Source organism: Palaemon carinicauda, chromosome 19 (assembly GCF_036898095.1).
Source record: "Palaemon carinicauda isolate YSFRI2023 chromosome 19, ASM3689809v2, whole genome shotgun sequence".
NCBI classification, from domain to species: Eukaryota; Metazoa; Arthropoda; class Malacostraca; order Decapoda; family Palaemonidae; genus Palaemon; species Palaemon carinicauda.
Window position 1 is genome coordinate 119,049,473 of NC_090743.1, and position 15,598 is coordinate 119,065,070.

A 15,598-nucleotide genomic window follows, 5' to 3' on the forward strand; every position below is an offset into this window, starting at 1 on the left:
TGCCAATGAAGCATTTAGACTCCTAATGTTGTGGGGTCTGGGCTTTCCTGGAAAGGGGGGCCCCTGCACTACTGTAGGGCCTGACGATCACTTGCCTTATCCAGAAGAAGAAAGTGTTCTTGGAGACTGGCTCCTTCACAGTCCCGAGGAAAATGAAGAGACTCTTGATCTCGGGATGAAGTCTAGCTGTCCTTTCTAATAACTGCCATACTGCAAGTCCCTCGGGTTGTCCGAGCGAGGAATGTCTGGCACTGGGAACAATTCTATTTTGGAGTCCCAAACAACTGGATTCTGAGTCTTGGCTACGAAGGAGGGTAAGAATCTGAAAGTAGTATCTCGCCAGCCCTTCGAGTGTGAGATCTCGTACGACAAGCCAGGAATCTCACCTACTCTTTGCTGATGCCAGAGCTAAACAAAAGACTGCCTTGAGGGTGCGCTCCTTGTCTAGAATGTCTTTTAGAGGCTCGAAGGGAGGTACCAAAATCAACTTCAAGTACCCTACCCACATCCCCCTGGGGCACTCTAACGGCTTGGTGGAAAAACGACTGCTCGAAGCCCTTAAAGAGCGTCGAGATCTACCTGGAGGCACCCAGGTCTATGTCCTTCAGGAGGAAGACTTGGGATGGACATGCCCACTTCGTCCCTGAGATAGACCAGGAAGTCTGCTATCTCGTGAATGGAGGCCCCTAAAGGCCTGATGTTCTTCGAGGAACACCCCTTAGAAAAGGTAGCCCACTACGCCTGGTACACCTCGACTGACGAACGCCTCAGGTACCCTGTCATCCTTGATGCTGTCCTCGACGGAAATCCTTCCTTTTTCAGGAGACACTCGATAACCTCCACGCGTGAAGGAGGGACCAAGGGTTTTCGTGGAGCCTCTGGAAGTGAGGCTGCCGGAGAAGGTCTGGTCTGTCTGGAAGTGTCCCAGGTGTAAGGCATGCCAGTTCCTTTAGATCCGCGAACCACTCCCTCTCTGGCCACCAGGGCGCTACCAAAGTCACCCACAGGTTGGCTGTTCGTCTCATTGGAAGGTGTCCTCGAACGTTGCTGCTGGATCTGACACAGGAAAACAAAACACGGGGAGCTGTGCGTTTAGTCTCGTGGCGAAGAGGTCGAACACCGGGGAGCCCCACTTCAGGGAGAGGGTTTTGACCACTTCTGGGTGTAGGGACCACTCGACCCTTCCAGTTGAGGCCGTCGGCCAGGACGTTCCTCTTCCCCGGAGAGAACCTGGCTGAAAAATGAATTTGTTCCACTTCAGCCCATTCTAGGAACTCCATCGTGAGATTGCACCATTCCTTCGACTTCAGTCCTCCTTGCTCTTTCACGTAGGCCACCACCGTGACGTTGTCGCACCCCGGATCCACGGAGCTTCCCCGGGGTAGATGGACGATCTCTAGGCCCGCTCTTTGTGCGATCCTCATGTCCAGCACGTATATGTGCAGGTTCGTCCCCTCGACTTCCCATTTACCTTTTGCCATTTTGTTGAGAAGATGAGCACCCCAGCTCTCCTTGGATACGTCAGTGAACAGGATCATCTCCAGAGGGTAGGCAGAAAAGGGCATTCCCTTGAGGGTGTTCGTTCCGATTGCTACCACCCCAGGACTTCCTTCGTCTCTGGGGACACCAGGACTATCTAGTGCGGGGAGTCCTATCAGTCTTCGCCAGACCTTGGCTCTCCTGGGTTGGCCCGACAGGAAGGGCCAGAGTATCTGTTTCAGGGTGTCCAGTTTCTCCGCGGAGGGGAAGGACCTCGCCATCCGGGAGTCTAGAACCAACCCTAGGTAGGTCATCCTGGTGGAGGAAATCAGCCGGGACTTCTCCAGGTTGATGATGATACTCAAGACATTGTAGAACTGCAGGGGCTTCTCGTCTTGCTCCCTCAGTACTTCCTCTGGGACTGAAAGCAACAACCAGTCACCTAAGTACCGAATCTGGCGGACGTCCTGTTCGTACGCCCAGCCTGAAACTGTTGAGAAGACCTTCGTGAAGCCCTGAGGACTGTTGACAGTCAGAAGCATAGGGTTTTGAACTGCCATGTTTTGGTATTCCATTTTTCCCATAAGAACCTCCTGTTGGAGGGATGAACAGGGACCTGGAAGCAGACGGCTTCGAGGCCTATGGACCTCGGCAGTCCTCCTCCTTCAAGGTCGCTAGGACCAACTTCGGAGTGTCCATCTTGAAGCCGGTGTTGTACCCGAATTGTTGAGGGCTGAAAGGACTCCAGAACCCTGTCGCCTTCTCCACCGGGAAGAGCCTGTTGTAGAACCCTGGACTCGGTTTCCGACTGGTTCTACTGCCCCTTTCGCCAGCATTGCCGAGCCTTCTTCCTGCAATATTGCTACTCTCCAGGGGTCTCTGGATGCCAACCACTCCCCCTGTTGATCTGGGATCCGAGGTGGAGGTCCGCTAGGAAGGGAAGCTAGTACCCCTCCTTTAGTACTTCTACCGCACCCACTCCGACTCCTGGGGAAGAGCAATGGGCACTTCCCCACAACTGACTTACCTCATCCCCTACTCTGGGTAGGGGAAGATGGCTGTAAAAAGAAGCTCCATTCGACGAGGCATCGGGAGAAGTAAGCGGCGAGGAGAGGCTCGTCTTCCTACGAGACCTCTTGGACGCATTCTTCTTCTTGGTGCCGAAGCGCACCCACTGCACCACGTTCCAGGACTCGCACTCCGGACACGTGGCTGTAGGAGAACATAAGCTGCCCCTACACGACAAACACAGAGGATAAGGGTAGGAAGGATGATTTATTGTTAATTTGTTCTCTTCAGCTATTTATTTCCTTATTTCACTTCCTCACTGGGCTATTCTTCCCTATTGGAGCCCCTGGCCTTAAAGCATCTTGCTTTTCTAAAAAGGGCTGTAGCTAGGATAGTAATAATAATAATAATAATAATGGGTCCACATGGGGACCGCGAAAGACACAAAAGGGGGGTCGGGGACACAGGGTCGCACTGGGTAAGGAGAGAGCGGCGAGATGTTATCACGACGCGACCAGAGAACTTACTGGAGATCGAGACCTGAGCAAGCATGCTCTCTGACCTGGGGGATAGCCTCAGGGCATGTTCAACTCCACCTGAGGTTACCCCTCATAGAAAATGGGACTAGGGTAAATTACACAAAACTCTGGTCGGTTGGGAGGAGATCCCAGACACTCATAAGAAAGTAGTTCGAGGTAAGTATTCTGTGTTGGAACAAACCTGAGTTATGAAAATGAAAGTAGTTTGTATAAGTGGAGTTAGTATTGACTATATCTCAATGCAGCACTAGTCACTTACTTTTATTTACAGGAAAAAGTGAAAAGGTTGAATTATGGTTAGTAATAAAAAAAGGTATAAGAAATGATTAGCAAATGCTACAAACTGGTCAGACTTCCATGCAAAATCCAGAGAAATTCTGGCTGAGCTGTCAACATTCATAGATAAAAAATAGTGAAGGTGAAGGGTGCTTCCTGCTAGTAATAGATCCAGGTAGTATTTCTATTAGTGATAGCTCTTCTTTTGTCTGGAAGACAACAATCTATGTGACTGAAGATCTTTAAAAATGTTATTTTCATTAGTAAAATAAATTTTTGAATATACTTACCCGATAATCATGTAGCTGTCAACTCTGTTGCCGACAGAAATCTACGGTAGGGATACGCCAGCGATCGCTATACAGGTGGGGGTGAACACCACAGCGCCATCTGTGGTCAGGTACTCTAGTACTTCTTGTCAACACCACCTCAATTTTTTCCTCGGTCCACTGGTTCTCTATGGGGAGGAAGGGTGGGTCAATTAAATCATGATTATCGGGTAAGTATATTCAAAAATTTATTTTACTAATGAAAATAACATTTTTCAATATTAATCTTACCCGATAATCATGTAGCTGATTCACACCCAGGGTGGTGGGTGGAGACCAGCATACATGTTAACACAGAAGCTAAGTATCCCGTATTTTATTTTATTAGTTATTCAAAAATAACATAAAATAAATAAGTACCTGGTAAGGAAGACGACTTGAACCATTACTCTGCCTTTATTAAGTACGTCTTTCTTACTGAGCGTAGCGGTCCTCTTAGGATGCTGAACGACTCTTAGGTGCTGAAGTATAAAGGGCTGCAACCCATACTAAAGGACCTCATCACAACCTTTAACCTCGGCGCTTCTCAAGAAAGAATTGACCACCCGCCAAATCAACAAGGATGTGGAAGGCTTCTTAGCCAACCGTACAACCCATAAAAAGTATTCAAGAGAAAGGTTAAAAAGGTTATGGGATTATGGGATTATGGGAATGTAGTGGCTGAGCCCCCGCCTACTACTGCATTCGTTGCTACGAATGGTCCCAGGGTGTAGCAGTTCTCGTAAAGAGACTGGACATCTTTGAGATAGAATGATGCGAACACTGACTTGCTTCTCCAATAGGTTGCATCCATAACACTCTGCAGAGAACGGTTCTGTTAGAGGGCCACTGAAGTAGCCACAGCTCTCACTTCATGTGTCCTTACCTTCAGCAAAGCAAGGTCTTCTTCCTTCAGATGAGAATGTGCTTCCCTAATCAGGAGCCTGAATAGGTAAGAAACTGAGTTCTTAGACCTTGGAAGAGAAGGCTTCTTGATAGCCCACCATAAGGCTTCTGATTGTCCTCGTAAAGGTTATGACCTTTTTAGATAGTACCTAAGAGCTCTAACTGGGCAAAGTACTCTCTCCAGTTCGTCCCCCACCAAGTTGGACAGGCTTGGGATCTCGAACGACTTAGGCCAAGGACGTGAAGGAAGCTCGTTTTAGCAAAAAACCGAGCTGCAAGGAACATGTAGCCGTTTCAGATGTGAAAACTATGTTCCTGCTGAAGGCGTGGATCTCACTTACTCTTTTAGCTGTTGTCAAGCACACGAGGAAAAGAGTTTTTAATGTGAGGTCCTTAAAAGAGGCTGATTGGAGAGGTTCAAATCTTGATGACATAAGGAACCTTAGGACCACGTCTAGATTCCAGCCTGGAGTGGACAACCGACGTTCCTTTGAGGTCTTAAAAGACCTAAGGAGGTCCTGTAGATCTTTGTTGGTGGAAAGATCCAAGCCTCTGTGGCGGAAAACCGCTGCCAACATACTTCTGTAACCCTTAATCGTAGGAGCTGAAAGGGATCTTACGTTCCTTAGATGTAACAGGAAGTCAGCAATCTGGGTTACAGTGGTACTGGATGAGGAAACTGCATTGGCCTTGTACCAGCTTCGGAAGACTTCCCCTTTAGACTGATAGACTCTGAGAGTGGATATCCTCCTTGCTCTGGCAATCGCTCTGGCTGCCTCCTTCGAAAAGCCCCTAGCTCTTGAGAGTCTTTCGAAAGTCTGAAGGCAGTCAGACGAAGAGCGTGGAGGTTTGGATGTACCTTCTTTACGTGAGGTAGACGTAGAAGGTCCACTCCTAGAGGAAGAGTCCTGGGAATGTCGACCAGCCATTGCAGTACCTCTATGAACCATTCTCTCGCGGGCCAGAGCGGAGCCAACCAACGTCAGCCGTGTCCCTTTGCGAGAGGCGAACTTCTGAAGTACCCTGTTGACAATCTTGAACGGCGGGAATGCATACAGGTCGAGATGGGACCAATCCAGCAGAAAAGCATCCACGTGAACTGCTGCTGGGTCTGGAATCGGAGAACAATACAACGGGAGCCTCTAGGTTATCGAGGTAGCGAACAGATCTATGGTTGGCTGACCCCACAGGGCCCAAAGTCTGCTGCAAACATTCTTGTGAAGGGTCCACTCTGTGGGGATGACCTGACCCTTCCGGCTAAGGCGATCTGCCATGACATTCATATCGCCCTGAATGAACCTCGTTACCAGCGTGAGCTTTCGATCTTTTAACCAGATGAGGAGGTCCCTTGCGATCTAGAACAACTTCCACGAATGAGTCCCTCCCTGCTTGGAGATGTAAGCCAAGGCTGTGGTGTTGTCAGAGTCCACCTCCACCACCTTGTTAAGCTGGAGGGACTTGAAGTTTATCAAGGTCAGATGAACCGCCAACAGCTCCTTGCAATAGATGTGAAGTGTCCTTAGCTCCTGATTCCATGTTCCCGAGCATTCCTGTCCATTCAAAGTCGCACCCCAGCCCGTGTCTGATGCGTCAGAGAAGAGACGGCGGTCGGGTTTCTGAACAGCCAAAGGTAGACTTCCTTGAGAAGAAAGCTGTTCTTTCACCACGTGAGAGTAGACCTCCTCTCTTCGGAAACAGGAACTGAGATCGTCTCTAGCGTCATGTCCTTTATCCAGTGAGCCGCTAGATGATACTGAAGGGGGGGAGGTGGGGTCTCCCTAACTCGATGAACAGTGCCAGCGATGAAAGTGTCCCTGTTAGACTCATCCACTACCTGACTGAGCATCGGTTCCTTCTCAGCATGCTCTGGATGCAATCTAGGGCTTAGTATATCTTTGGGGCCGACGGAAAAGCCCGAAAAGCTCGACTCTGAAGATCCATACCCAGGTAGACAATGGTCTGGGATGGGACGAGCTGGGACTCCTCAAAATTGACCAGGAGGCCCAGTTCCTTGGTCAGATCCATAGTCCATCTGAGAATCTCCAGACAGCGACGACTTGTGGGAGCTCTTAAAAGCTAGTCGTCTGACGGAGCCGGACACAAGATCATGGTACTGCTGCACAGTCTGTGAACTGTCAACCATGGGGAAGCGAGGAAGTACAGTGACAACCCGAAGCTGTCTAGACTGTCTGGGTCGTACAGACAACTCCTTCTCGGGTTGCTGAGGTTGCCGCACTGCGTCACAACAAGACACTTCTGCTGGTTGTTGAACGTCTTCCCAGTGACACACTGACTCCGTAAACAAAAAATCCTCTAACAAGGACTAAGCTTGGACTGCATGTCTTGCAACACAGCTCAAGGTCTATGGGTAGCAGGTGTGGTAACAGACGGGGTTAGCGACTGAAGTGGAACCATTACCCTCCCTGGAAGCATGCTATGCTTAAATAAAAGTCCATAGGAGGCTAAGCAGCTAAAGGCTCCTCTCCAAATGACAGAGTCCTCAAGGGAAAATCAGAAGGAGGGAGAATAGCACTTTCTCATCTACAGGAACCATATCCGAGAAAAGCTAAGTTCTCTCAGTGAGGGTTTCACTGGTGCAAAAGCAGCAGACTAGAAGGCAACGTTATGAAACTGCTTGACAGTCTAGTGAGTTGGCAACAACCAAAGATGTGTGACTGAGAAGCATGCGGTAAGGTATGCAGAGCATGCTGTATGTAGAGCATGCTGTAAGGTAAGCAGAGCATGTTGCATGGCGTGCGGCTTATGCTGCATGGGATGAGGCTCATGCTGCATGGGATGAGGCTCATGCTGCATGGTATGAGACTCATGCTGCATGGGATGAGGCTCAAGCTGCAAGGGATGAGGCTTATGCCGCATGCGTTGAGGAGGATGCCGCATAGTATGAGGCTCCTGCCTCATGGGTTGAGGCGGTTGCCGCATAGCATGAGGCTTTTGCCTCATGGTTTGAGGAGGATGCCGCATAGCATGAGGCTCCTCATAAGCATGAGGCTGCCTCATGGGTAGAGGAGGATTTTAAAGAAATCTGAACCTGACACTAATCTAGCTGTCCGAGGATTTACCTGGTGAGACATCAGTCTCTTTACCAGCGAGTTTTACCAGATTTCCCCGGGCCACCACGTGACACAATTGGTAGTAATTCATTCAAATTACCCCTAATGAGTCAATATGGATAAATATCAACACAACATCGTGTTCAAATAGAAATAAATTTCTACCTCATACTTGGGATCGAACGCTAGCCCCTTCTAATGAAAGGCCAGGTCGAAACCAACCATGCCACGAGAGCCCATTCAAGAGTTGAGGTTCTTGCCTCAAGAGTGGAGGTGGCTGCCGCAAGAGTTGAGGTTGCTGCCTCAAGGATGGTGGAGGTTGCCGCAACGCAAGAGGTTGCTGCATAGCGCTGGTATCTGGCAACTCCCAATGCGGCAGCTCACGCGTGGAGGTAGGTTGAGGAACCTCAACATCATACGTCTGGCAGGGTGGACTGCGCAGAGGTGGAGTTGAGGTTGCTGCCTCGAGGATGGTGGAGGTTGTCGCACCGCAAGAGGTAGCTGCCTCGAGGATGGAGGAGGTAGTCGCAACGCATGAGTCTCCTACCTCAAGGGTAGAGGAGGTTGCTGCAAAGCATAAGGCTCCTGCCTCAAGTGTTGAGGAGGTTGCCGCGTGGCAAGAGGCTCCTGCCTCAAGGAAAGTGGAGGTTGCTGCACAGAGCTGGTATCTGGCAACTCCCAATGCGGCAGCTCACGCATGGAGGTAGCTTGAGGAACCTCAACATCATACGTCTGGCAGGCTGGACTGCGTAGAGGTGGAGGAGCGCTCGCAGGAGGAGGTGTGTTAACCTTCTCTGCCTGAAACTCCTGCATCAACACCGCAAGCTGAGACTGCATTGTCAGCAGCATAGACCACTAGAGTTTAAGAAAGACAACAACAAACGGAGCTACTGTCCGTTGAAACTGAGGGTCTAAAACAGCTGGTGCGGCAACAGACGGAGTTACTGTCTGTTGCGATACCACCTTGCCTCTCTGGGAGGTGTGCAGTTGTCGTACTGCAGCAAGTCCGAACTGACCCAGTGCTAATGGCACCACCTAGGAGTTGGACTTGCGCGGAAGGGACCGACTTGCACTTAAAAGCTGCAAGATTTGGTCCATGGTTTCTGCGAGAAACCTCTTCCGCAGAAGAGGAATAAATGGGCTCTCTCGTCTTTGAGTGGGTGGGGTGATCACGTCGGCTACGTGAGTTGGTTACACCCGAAACCACGGAGGGCAACGTCTGTTCGTCGATCAAGGCCTGCTGAACCCATAAGTCCTTCGACATTACTTCTCCCCTGGGCTTGGGAGCTTGTAAGAGGTCCCAGACTAGGCGAACAACTGGCACGAACAGACGAACCCTCGAACGCAACACTGTAACACTTTGCGCTTATCACTGTATCACTTTTGATTTTCTGTTTGCACTTATTTCACTGAACTCGAAACTTTAAGTGGTTTGTACCTGAAACACGCAATTCTATCCTTCATTAAAAGTTAGTAATTGCGAAGACAGTATTACAATGTAACAGAAAAACATAATGAAAGATAAATAATTCAGTGGCTGGAAAAGAGATTAAACACTAGATCAAATAAACTACGTTTAAAATCTCTCACCGCATAAAGTCTGAGAACAAGAATAAAACTCTAGAAACGTTTACCTTCTTCCCCTAAAGAGACTAGGGAGAAGAGCAAAAACGATAACAACGTTACCCGCTTGAACGAAACGTTTATCCTCCTCTCTCTCCCTCCGTCTCTATCTCTCTCTCTCTCTCTCTCTTGACTTAGCACCTGAGAGAAGAGCCCAATTATATATATCGTTAAAACATATTATTGTTAAAGGAAAAAAACTGAAAGGTTTCCCAAATAAAAAGTTCCTTTATTAGAATAGAACCATTTAAGCTAAGAAAGAATGAACAAAACGCTAGAATCGGTTTACTCTTACTGCAACGTGACACCGTGATAGACTCTCTCTCTATCGTAACGATAGAGCGCAAGTTGAACGTTCTGAACGTCAACAACTGCAGAGACAAAACAAAACGTTAGTTCAACTTTGAAAACAGTACAAGACTATCAAAGAAATTCTTTCAAAAACATTAAAATAGCATAATATGTTAACAGGTAAAAACGAAATGACGGGCTCAAAGTTAATTAACTTCGGTTCCAAGAAAAGACCGCCTACTATTAGGAAAGGTCGAATATAAACAAATATAAAAATTAATTTTAATAAGTTTATAATAAAAGGAAGTTAATCAAAGAGGCCTATAAAAGGCGGAGAGATATAAATCTATAACTTTGTTAAGCAAAATTAAGAGAGTCTATACTCTCTTCGACACCAACACTTCCGTCTAAGGGAAGGGTCGGCCATTTAAAAGTGAAAGAGAGTTCATACTCTCTTCGTACCAAAATTAAATCAAATTAATTCCAAAAACTTGCTAAGCTAATAATATAGCTTCCTGAATAGCGAAGGCTAAACTCTAGAGCAAATACATCACCAAATCGTGAGCAATAACTCCAGAATCAACAGCGTATCCATGTAGGTCTAGCCGGAGGCACGACAGAGGAAAAATTGAGGTGGTGTTGACAAGAAGTACTAGAGTACCTGACCACAGATGGCGCTGTGGTGTTCACCCCCACCTGTATAGCGATCGCTGGCGTATCCCTACCGTAGATTTCTGTCGGCAACAGAGTTGACAGCTACATGATTATCGGGTAAGATTAATATTGAAAAACTGTGAATATGGGCATAATGTGATTTCAAGTCACACAGTAGGTCAGTTCTACAATTATTATAATGAAATTAAGTTTGAAACTAGTGTATGGTATAGTGATGATGTTGATAAACGAGATAATGTTTAATACAGTATTCCATAAACAAAATATTAAAAGCTCACTATACTTACTGCTATAACAGTATGGATTCATCCTAAAGTCATAGTACACATCTATGCCGGGTTTACATTGACATAAGCCATCAATACAGTCAATACTGCCGTCATAATTTAAATCACAGTCCTCCACAGTGGTACACAATTTTCCAATGGCTACACCTGTTAAAAATAAGTAAAAATCTTCATCTCAAGATGTTCTTTAAAAGCAGCAACCTTAAAATTAATCACAAATATTTTAAGTAATTTGTATTTTTCCTAGACATACAAACCTGAGTCTTTTAATAATGTGCAGGACAAGGAGCCCCGCCCCCTTTACAGCCGAGGAGCCTTCACTTTTGACCTTTCGGCCCTGGATTGAGAGGGATGATTGAGGAAGAAAGTTTACTTTTCAAATTTGTGATTTGTTCCTGAGAGGCACACAAAACTTACTCCTTTAATTAGAGAGACTCACTGCTTGGTGACTTGGAAGTCCCCTTGGAACCAAAACTAAATAGCTCATTTTCTTTCCTAGAAGTGATCACTGCTTGATCAGTGCAAAAGCAAAGCGATGACCCCAGTAACCTCCTACCTGAATTTAGGGACAAAAGGCTGATAGGACCAGGCCTGTACATGCAGCATGTATCTGATCAAATTAGAAATATCCTTCCTTCAAAGGAGATGCCAGTTGGATATACTGCACAGTATTCACCTTGTATGATGATCAATGCATTGGTATAAGATATACCATCACCCCACTTAGTTAAGGGGATATGAGAGAGATACTTCTTTAGACCTAAAGAATGGAGATCTGAAGAGTAACTTACCAGCATCTGGAACGACTCAGCATGTAATGCTTTGACTGCTTGGTCATGAGAAGGGGAACAGAAGAATGAAGAAAAGGTCATACTACAGCTCATTTCAGACCTAAATCGACTTTTTACCACTGACGAGATGTATCGTTGCTCCTTGTGGGAGCTGGGCTGGTTACACAACAGCTTGTGCAGCCATAACAGGTCCAAACAGAAAGGTATCAGAGGACTTGTGGTTATCCTCTCAAAAGTAAATGGTCATGAAGGTTGCCTACCTTTTCCAGACCCAGGCCTTCAAGACCTGGCCTACTAACAGGTTTCTCCTGAAGGCAAGAGTAGAGCCAATACACCTGACATCCTGTGCTCTAGTCCTATCAGGGCTTTTATGAACTACCGGATGGAAGGAAGCTCCTGTGGCCTGTGGTAATGACAAGAGGAGCAAAACAGGAAATTTTCCATTAAAATCTGTAACTTCGTTATTAGAGGTTTTCGCCAGTAGTATATGGAATTCAAAATAGTGGTCCTGCAATGATCTATTCATTTATCTGAGTTCCAGTGTCCTAACTAATATTAAACTGTTCTATAACAAAACCCAGAAAACGAGTACAGTAAGAGAAGCTGTCTAACCTGAAAACACCAAACATCGTAATAAAAAAAGTTACCGTAATAAAATCAAATAATAGTAATGGAACAAGGTCAAAACAGAGTTTTGTTGGCCAGACTTCCAGACACATAGAAAACGTGACTTTCCATCCCATTTTCTATGGGGTAATGTCCACCGTAGCAATCTTAATCAAAATATTATTACAAATACCTCGCTACTAAATACAACTAATTATTCATTGGTTTTTGCTCTGATGTATGCTCGCAATAAAACATTATCTCACTGCTCCTATGTTCTGGCAAGTGGAGCATGTTTTAGTAGGTGTGTTAACCAAGTGGGTTAGTATTACAGTGTTAAATATCAATTATACAAACTTCATTGGCAAATATTTCCGTAACTCTTAATCTGCGGAAGTCGAGTAACTTTTGAGTATGAATCATCTAAAAAAAATATGGCAAGTTAAAAAAAAATCGTAGATTACCAAATTTGGTTGAAACTATAATAATACCGTTTTCTGTATTATCAAACCCAAATATCACAATTTCCCACTGTGGAACCACATCATTGTACTGTAGTTATTAAGAGAGTCCTGTATCTCCTGCCAATACAGTACATACAGTAGGAGCGTGATGTTTTTCTTTTTTCGCAAGGTGAGCGTACAGCATAGCAAAAACCATTAGATTTCAGTAATATTCTGATAGCCTAATAGTTTTTGCTCCCCGGTACGCTCACTTCGCTTGCGAAAAAAAAAAAAATCAAGCTCCTATGTAAAGGCATGCAGTAATGGCAGTGGGTGTGATTCTACCAAAATATTATCATATATTTTTATATCAGATATCGGAGTTTGGTTGAAACTGTAATTTTACCAATTGTTTTCATAAGAGGGGTCAGGAAAACTAGCTAAGGGGTGGCATGCCCAATATTTATGGTCAGATATGGATAAAACACAAGAGTTGTAACTAACTTATTTTCTAAGGCTTTAGTAAGGCTACAAGTTTCTAATGCATAAGCATAGGATAATCTGATTAAATAATCTTTTTTTTTTTAGAGAAAGTGACATTTCACCTTCCATAATCTCATCTTATTTACCATCATATGCTTATCCTTTTTATATGTCTCATATTCTGAGTAAAAGCTAACTGTTAAAGGTTAAAAGTGTCTGGTTTCAGTTTCATCAGAATAGATGCTCACCAGAACGTCAGCCAGGCAAGCCGAACCGCCCCACTGTGGTGCCCAACCACAGCAGTGGCCTCCCCATTAAACAGCTTAAGCTCACGGTCCTGGGCGGGGGTCGATCTGCTGCCATGCGAATGCTAGGCGAGCACGTTACCACTGTGCTAAGTATGTCAATAACTTTTTTCTTGTCTGCATTTTCATTAAACCTTTACTAAGTTTTACTCATAATTTATTGTTTCCTCTATTCAAATCTTTTATAATTTTTTTGCAATTCCTCCTATGATTTACTAAGCTCTTAAGGTAGTAGGTTGGCCAATGCACCAACCACCTGTTGAGATACTACCACTAGAGTTATGAGGTCTTTTGACTGGTCAGACAGTAATACATTATATCCTTCTCTCTATTTACTGTTCATTTTCCATTTGAGTACACATACGCTGAATAGTCTGGCCTATTCCTTACAGATTCTCCTCTGTCTTTATACATCTGACAACACTGAGATTACCATACAATTCTTCTTTACCAAAGGTGTTAATTACTGCACTGTAATTGTTCAGCGGCTACTCTCGTTATGGTAAAGGTAGGAGACTCTTTAGTTATGGTAAGCAGCTCTTCTAGGAGGATACTCCAAAGTCACACCATTATTCTCTAGTCTTGGGTAGTGTCATAGTCTCTGTACGTACCATGATCTTGGGGTAGAGTTTTCTTACTTGAGGGTACACTCAGGCACACTATTCTATTTAGTTTCTCTTCCTCATGTTTTGTTGAAGTTTTTATAGTTTATATAGGAAACATTTATTTCAATGTTGTTTTTGTTCTTAATGTTTTATTTATCGTTGTTTCATTTCCTCACTGGGCTATTTTCCTTGTTGGGGCCCAGGGCTTGTAGCATCCTGCTTTTCCAACTAGGGTTGTACTTTAGCAAGTAATAATAATTATAAAAATAATAATAATAATAATAATAATAATAATAATAATAATAATAATAATAATAATAATTCATACAGCACAAACCACTGTCATTATATTGCCAACAAACTTTTAGTCCTTTTCAGCCTTAACAGCTATTACAGAATACTCTAGTCAATCTTACCTTCATGTCTGACGGCATCCACAAACAGAGCTAGGCCTAAAAGGATAGGCCTACAATAAGGTGGGAACAAATGCATCTTGATTAAGCATTACAAAAATGCATACGGACTACGACACTCGACAGGCTTTGGTGGCGCAGTTACACATACGTTTAGAATCTATTTTAAGACATTTCTTTATGAATAAAGAAAAAAACTCCTGACGCACATTTTTATGTACAAAGAGCGTTTTCAAATTTCATTTTCTTTATTTTCCAAGAATTATACTTAAAGACCCACCAACTAATGTGGATGACGTGACGTCACAATTGTTTGTTTACCTTTAGATGGGGCTGTTCACTTCAAATTGCAGCGCTTATTAATCGGAAAAAATATCTACTTCACCAAATACAATAATATAATTCTTATTTATCATTAACAAGTTATTGGAATATGTAAGATCACAATATATTACAAAGATAATTTTTCTATCATGATTCCTCATCATTAATTTATATTGGCTTTGCGCTTCCTAACATCTGAATTACTGCATCGTACGACGGCTAGATACTGAATACACCAAAGAATAATATAATTTTTACCCTTTATTTTCCTTTTCGATTCCATTTGCCTATCAATTATCAGGTTTATGATTAACTGTTTATATGCAATTTATTTCAGCGACCATGCCCAGGCATTAAAGACAAGCATAATTTCAACCAGGCATTTAGGCTAAGCATAATTTGAGCCAGAAAGTTATGCTAAGTATTGTTAATGAAAGTAGGATGTTATAAGCCCATGGGCTGCAATATGGAAAATAGCCCAGTGAGGACAGGACTCAATGAAATAAATAAACTACAAGAGAAGAATAAACAATCAAAATGAAATATTTCAAGAACAGTATTAACATTAAATTAGACCATTCACATATAAACTATAAACATTTAAAAAAAAAAAATTCTCTGCTTTCCTCACACTTGACAACACTGAGATTACCAAACATTTTTTCTTGCTCTATAATTGTTCAGTGACTTCTTTCCTCTTGCTAAAGGTGGAAGAGACTCTTTAGCTATGGTAAGCTGGTCTTGGAGGTCACTCCAAAATCAAACCTTTGTTATCTAGTTCATGGGTAGTGCCGTAGCCTTTGTAACATGGTCTTCCAATAGCTTTGGGATAGATTTCTCATGCTTGAGAGGGTACACTAGGTCACACTATTCTATATGATTTCTCTTCCTCATGTCTTTTGAAGTGTTTATAGTTTATATATGAAAAAATTATTTTAATGTTGTTACTGTTCTTAAATTCTTTTATTCTAATTTTCATTACTTTATTTATTTCCTGGTTTCCTTTTCTCACTGAGCTATTTTCGCTGTTGGAACCCTTGGGCTTATAGCATCTTACTTTTCTAACTAGAGTTGTAGATTAGGTAATGATAATAATAATAATAATAATAATAATAATAATAATAATAATAATAATAATAATAATAATAATAATAATAATAAAATG

The 15,598-nt window shown here is 43.9% G+C and overlaps 2 protein-coding genes across 3 annotated transcripts in view; one reads left to right on the forward strand and one right to left on the reverse strand.

Moving 5' to 3' along the window:
* Positions 1-14,424, reverse strand: part of LOC137658785 (uncharacterized) — a 71,510-nt gene extending 57,086 nt beyond the window's left edge. Inside the window, exons 1-2 of one of the 2 annotated variants that reach the window (XM_068393814.1) lie at positions 14,319-14,424; positions 10,464-10,610 (exon numbers count right to left, since the gene is read on the reverse strand). In XM_068393814.1, coding sequence (XP_068249915.1) covers positions 10,464-10,485 — 22 coding nt within the window. In that variant the 5' untranslated portion in view covers positions 10,486-10,610; positions 14,319-14,424. Of the gene's footprint in view, positions 1-10,463; positions 10,611-14,112 lie in introns of both variants that reach the window. The other variant, XM_068393813.1, reaches the window with a different exon arrangement.
* LOC137658792 (pre-mRNA-splicing factor CWC25 homolog) overlaps positions 1-15,598 on the forward strand; it is a 585,361-nt gene that overhangs the window by 150,202 nt on the left and 419,561 nt on the right. The window lies entirely within an intron of this gene.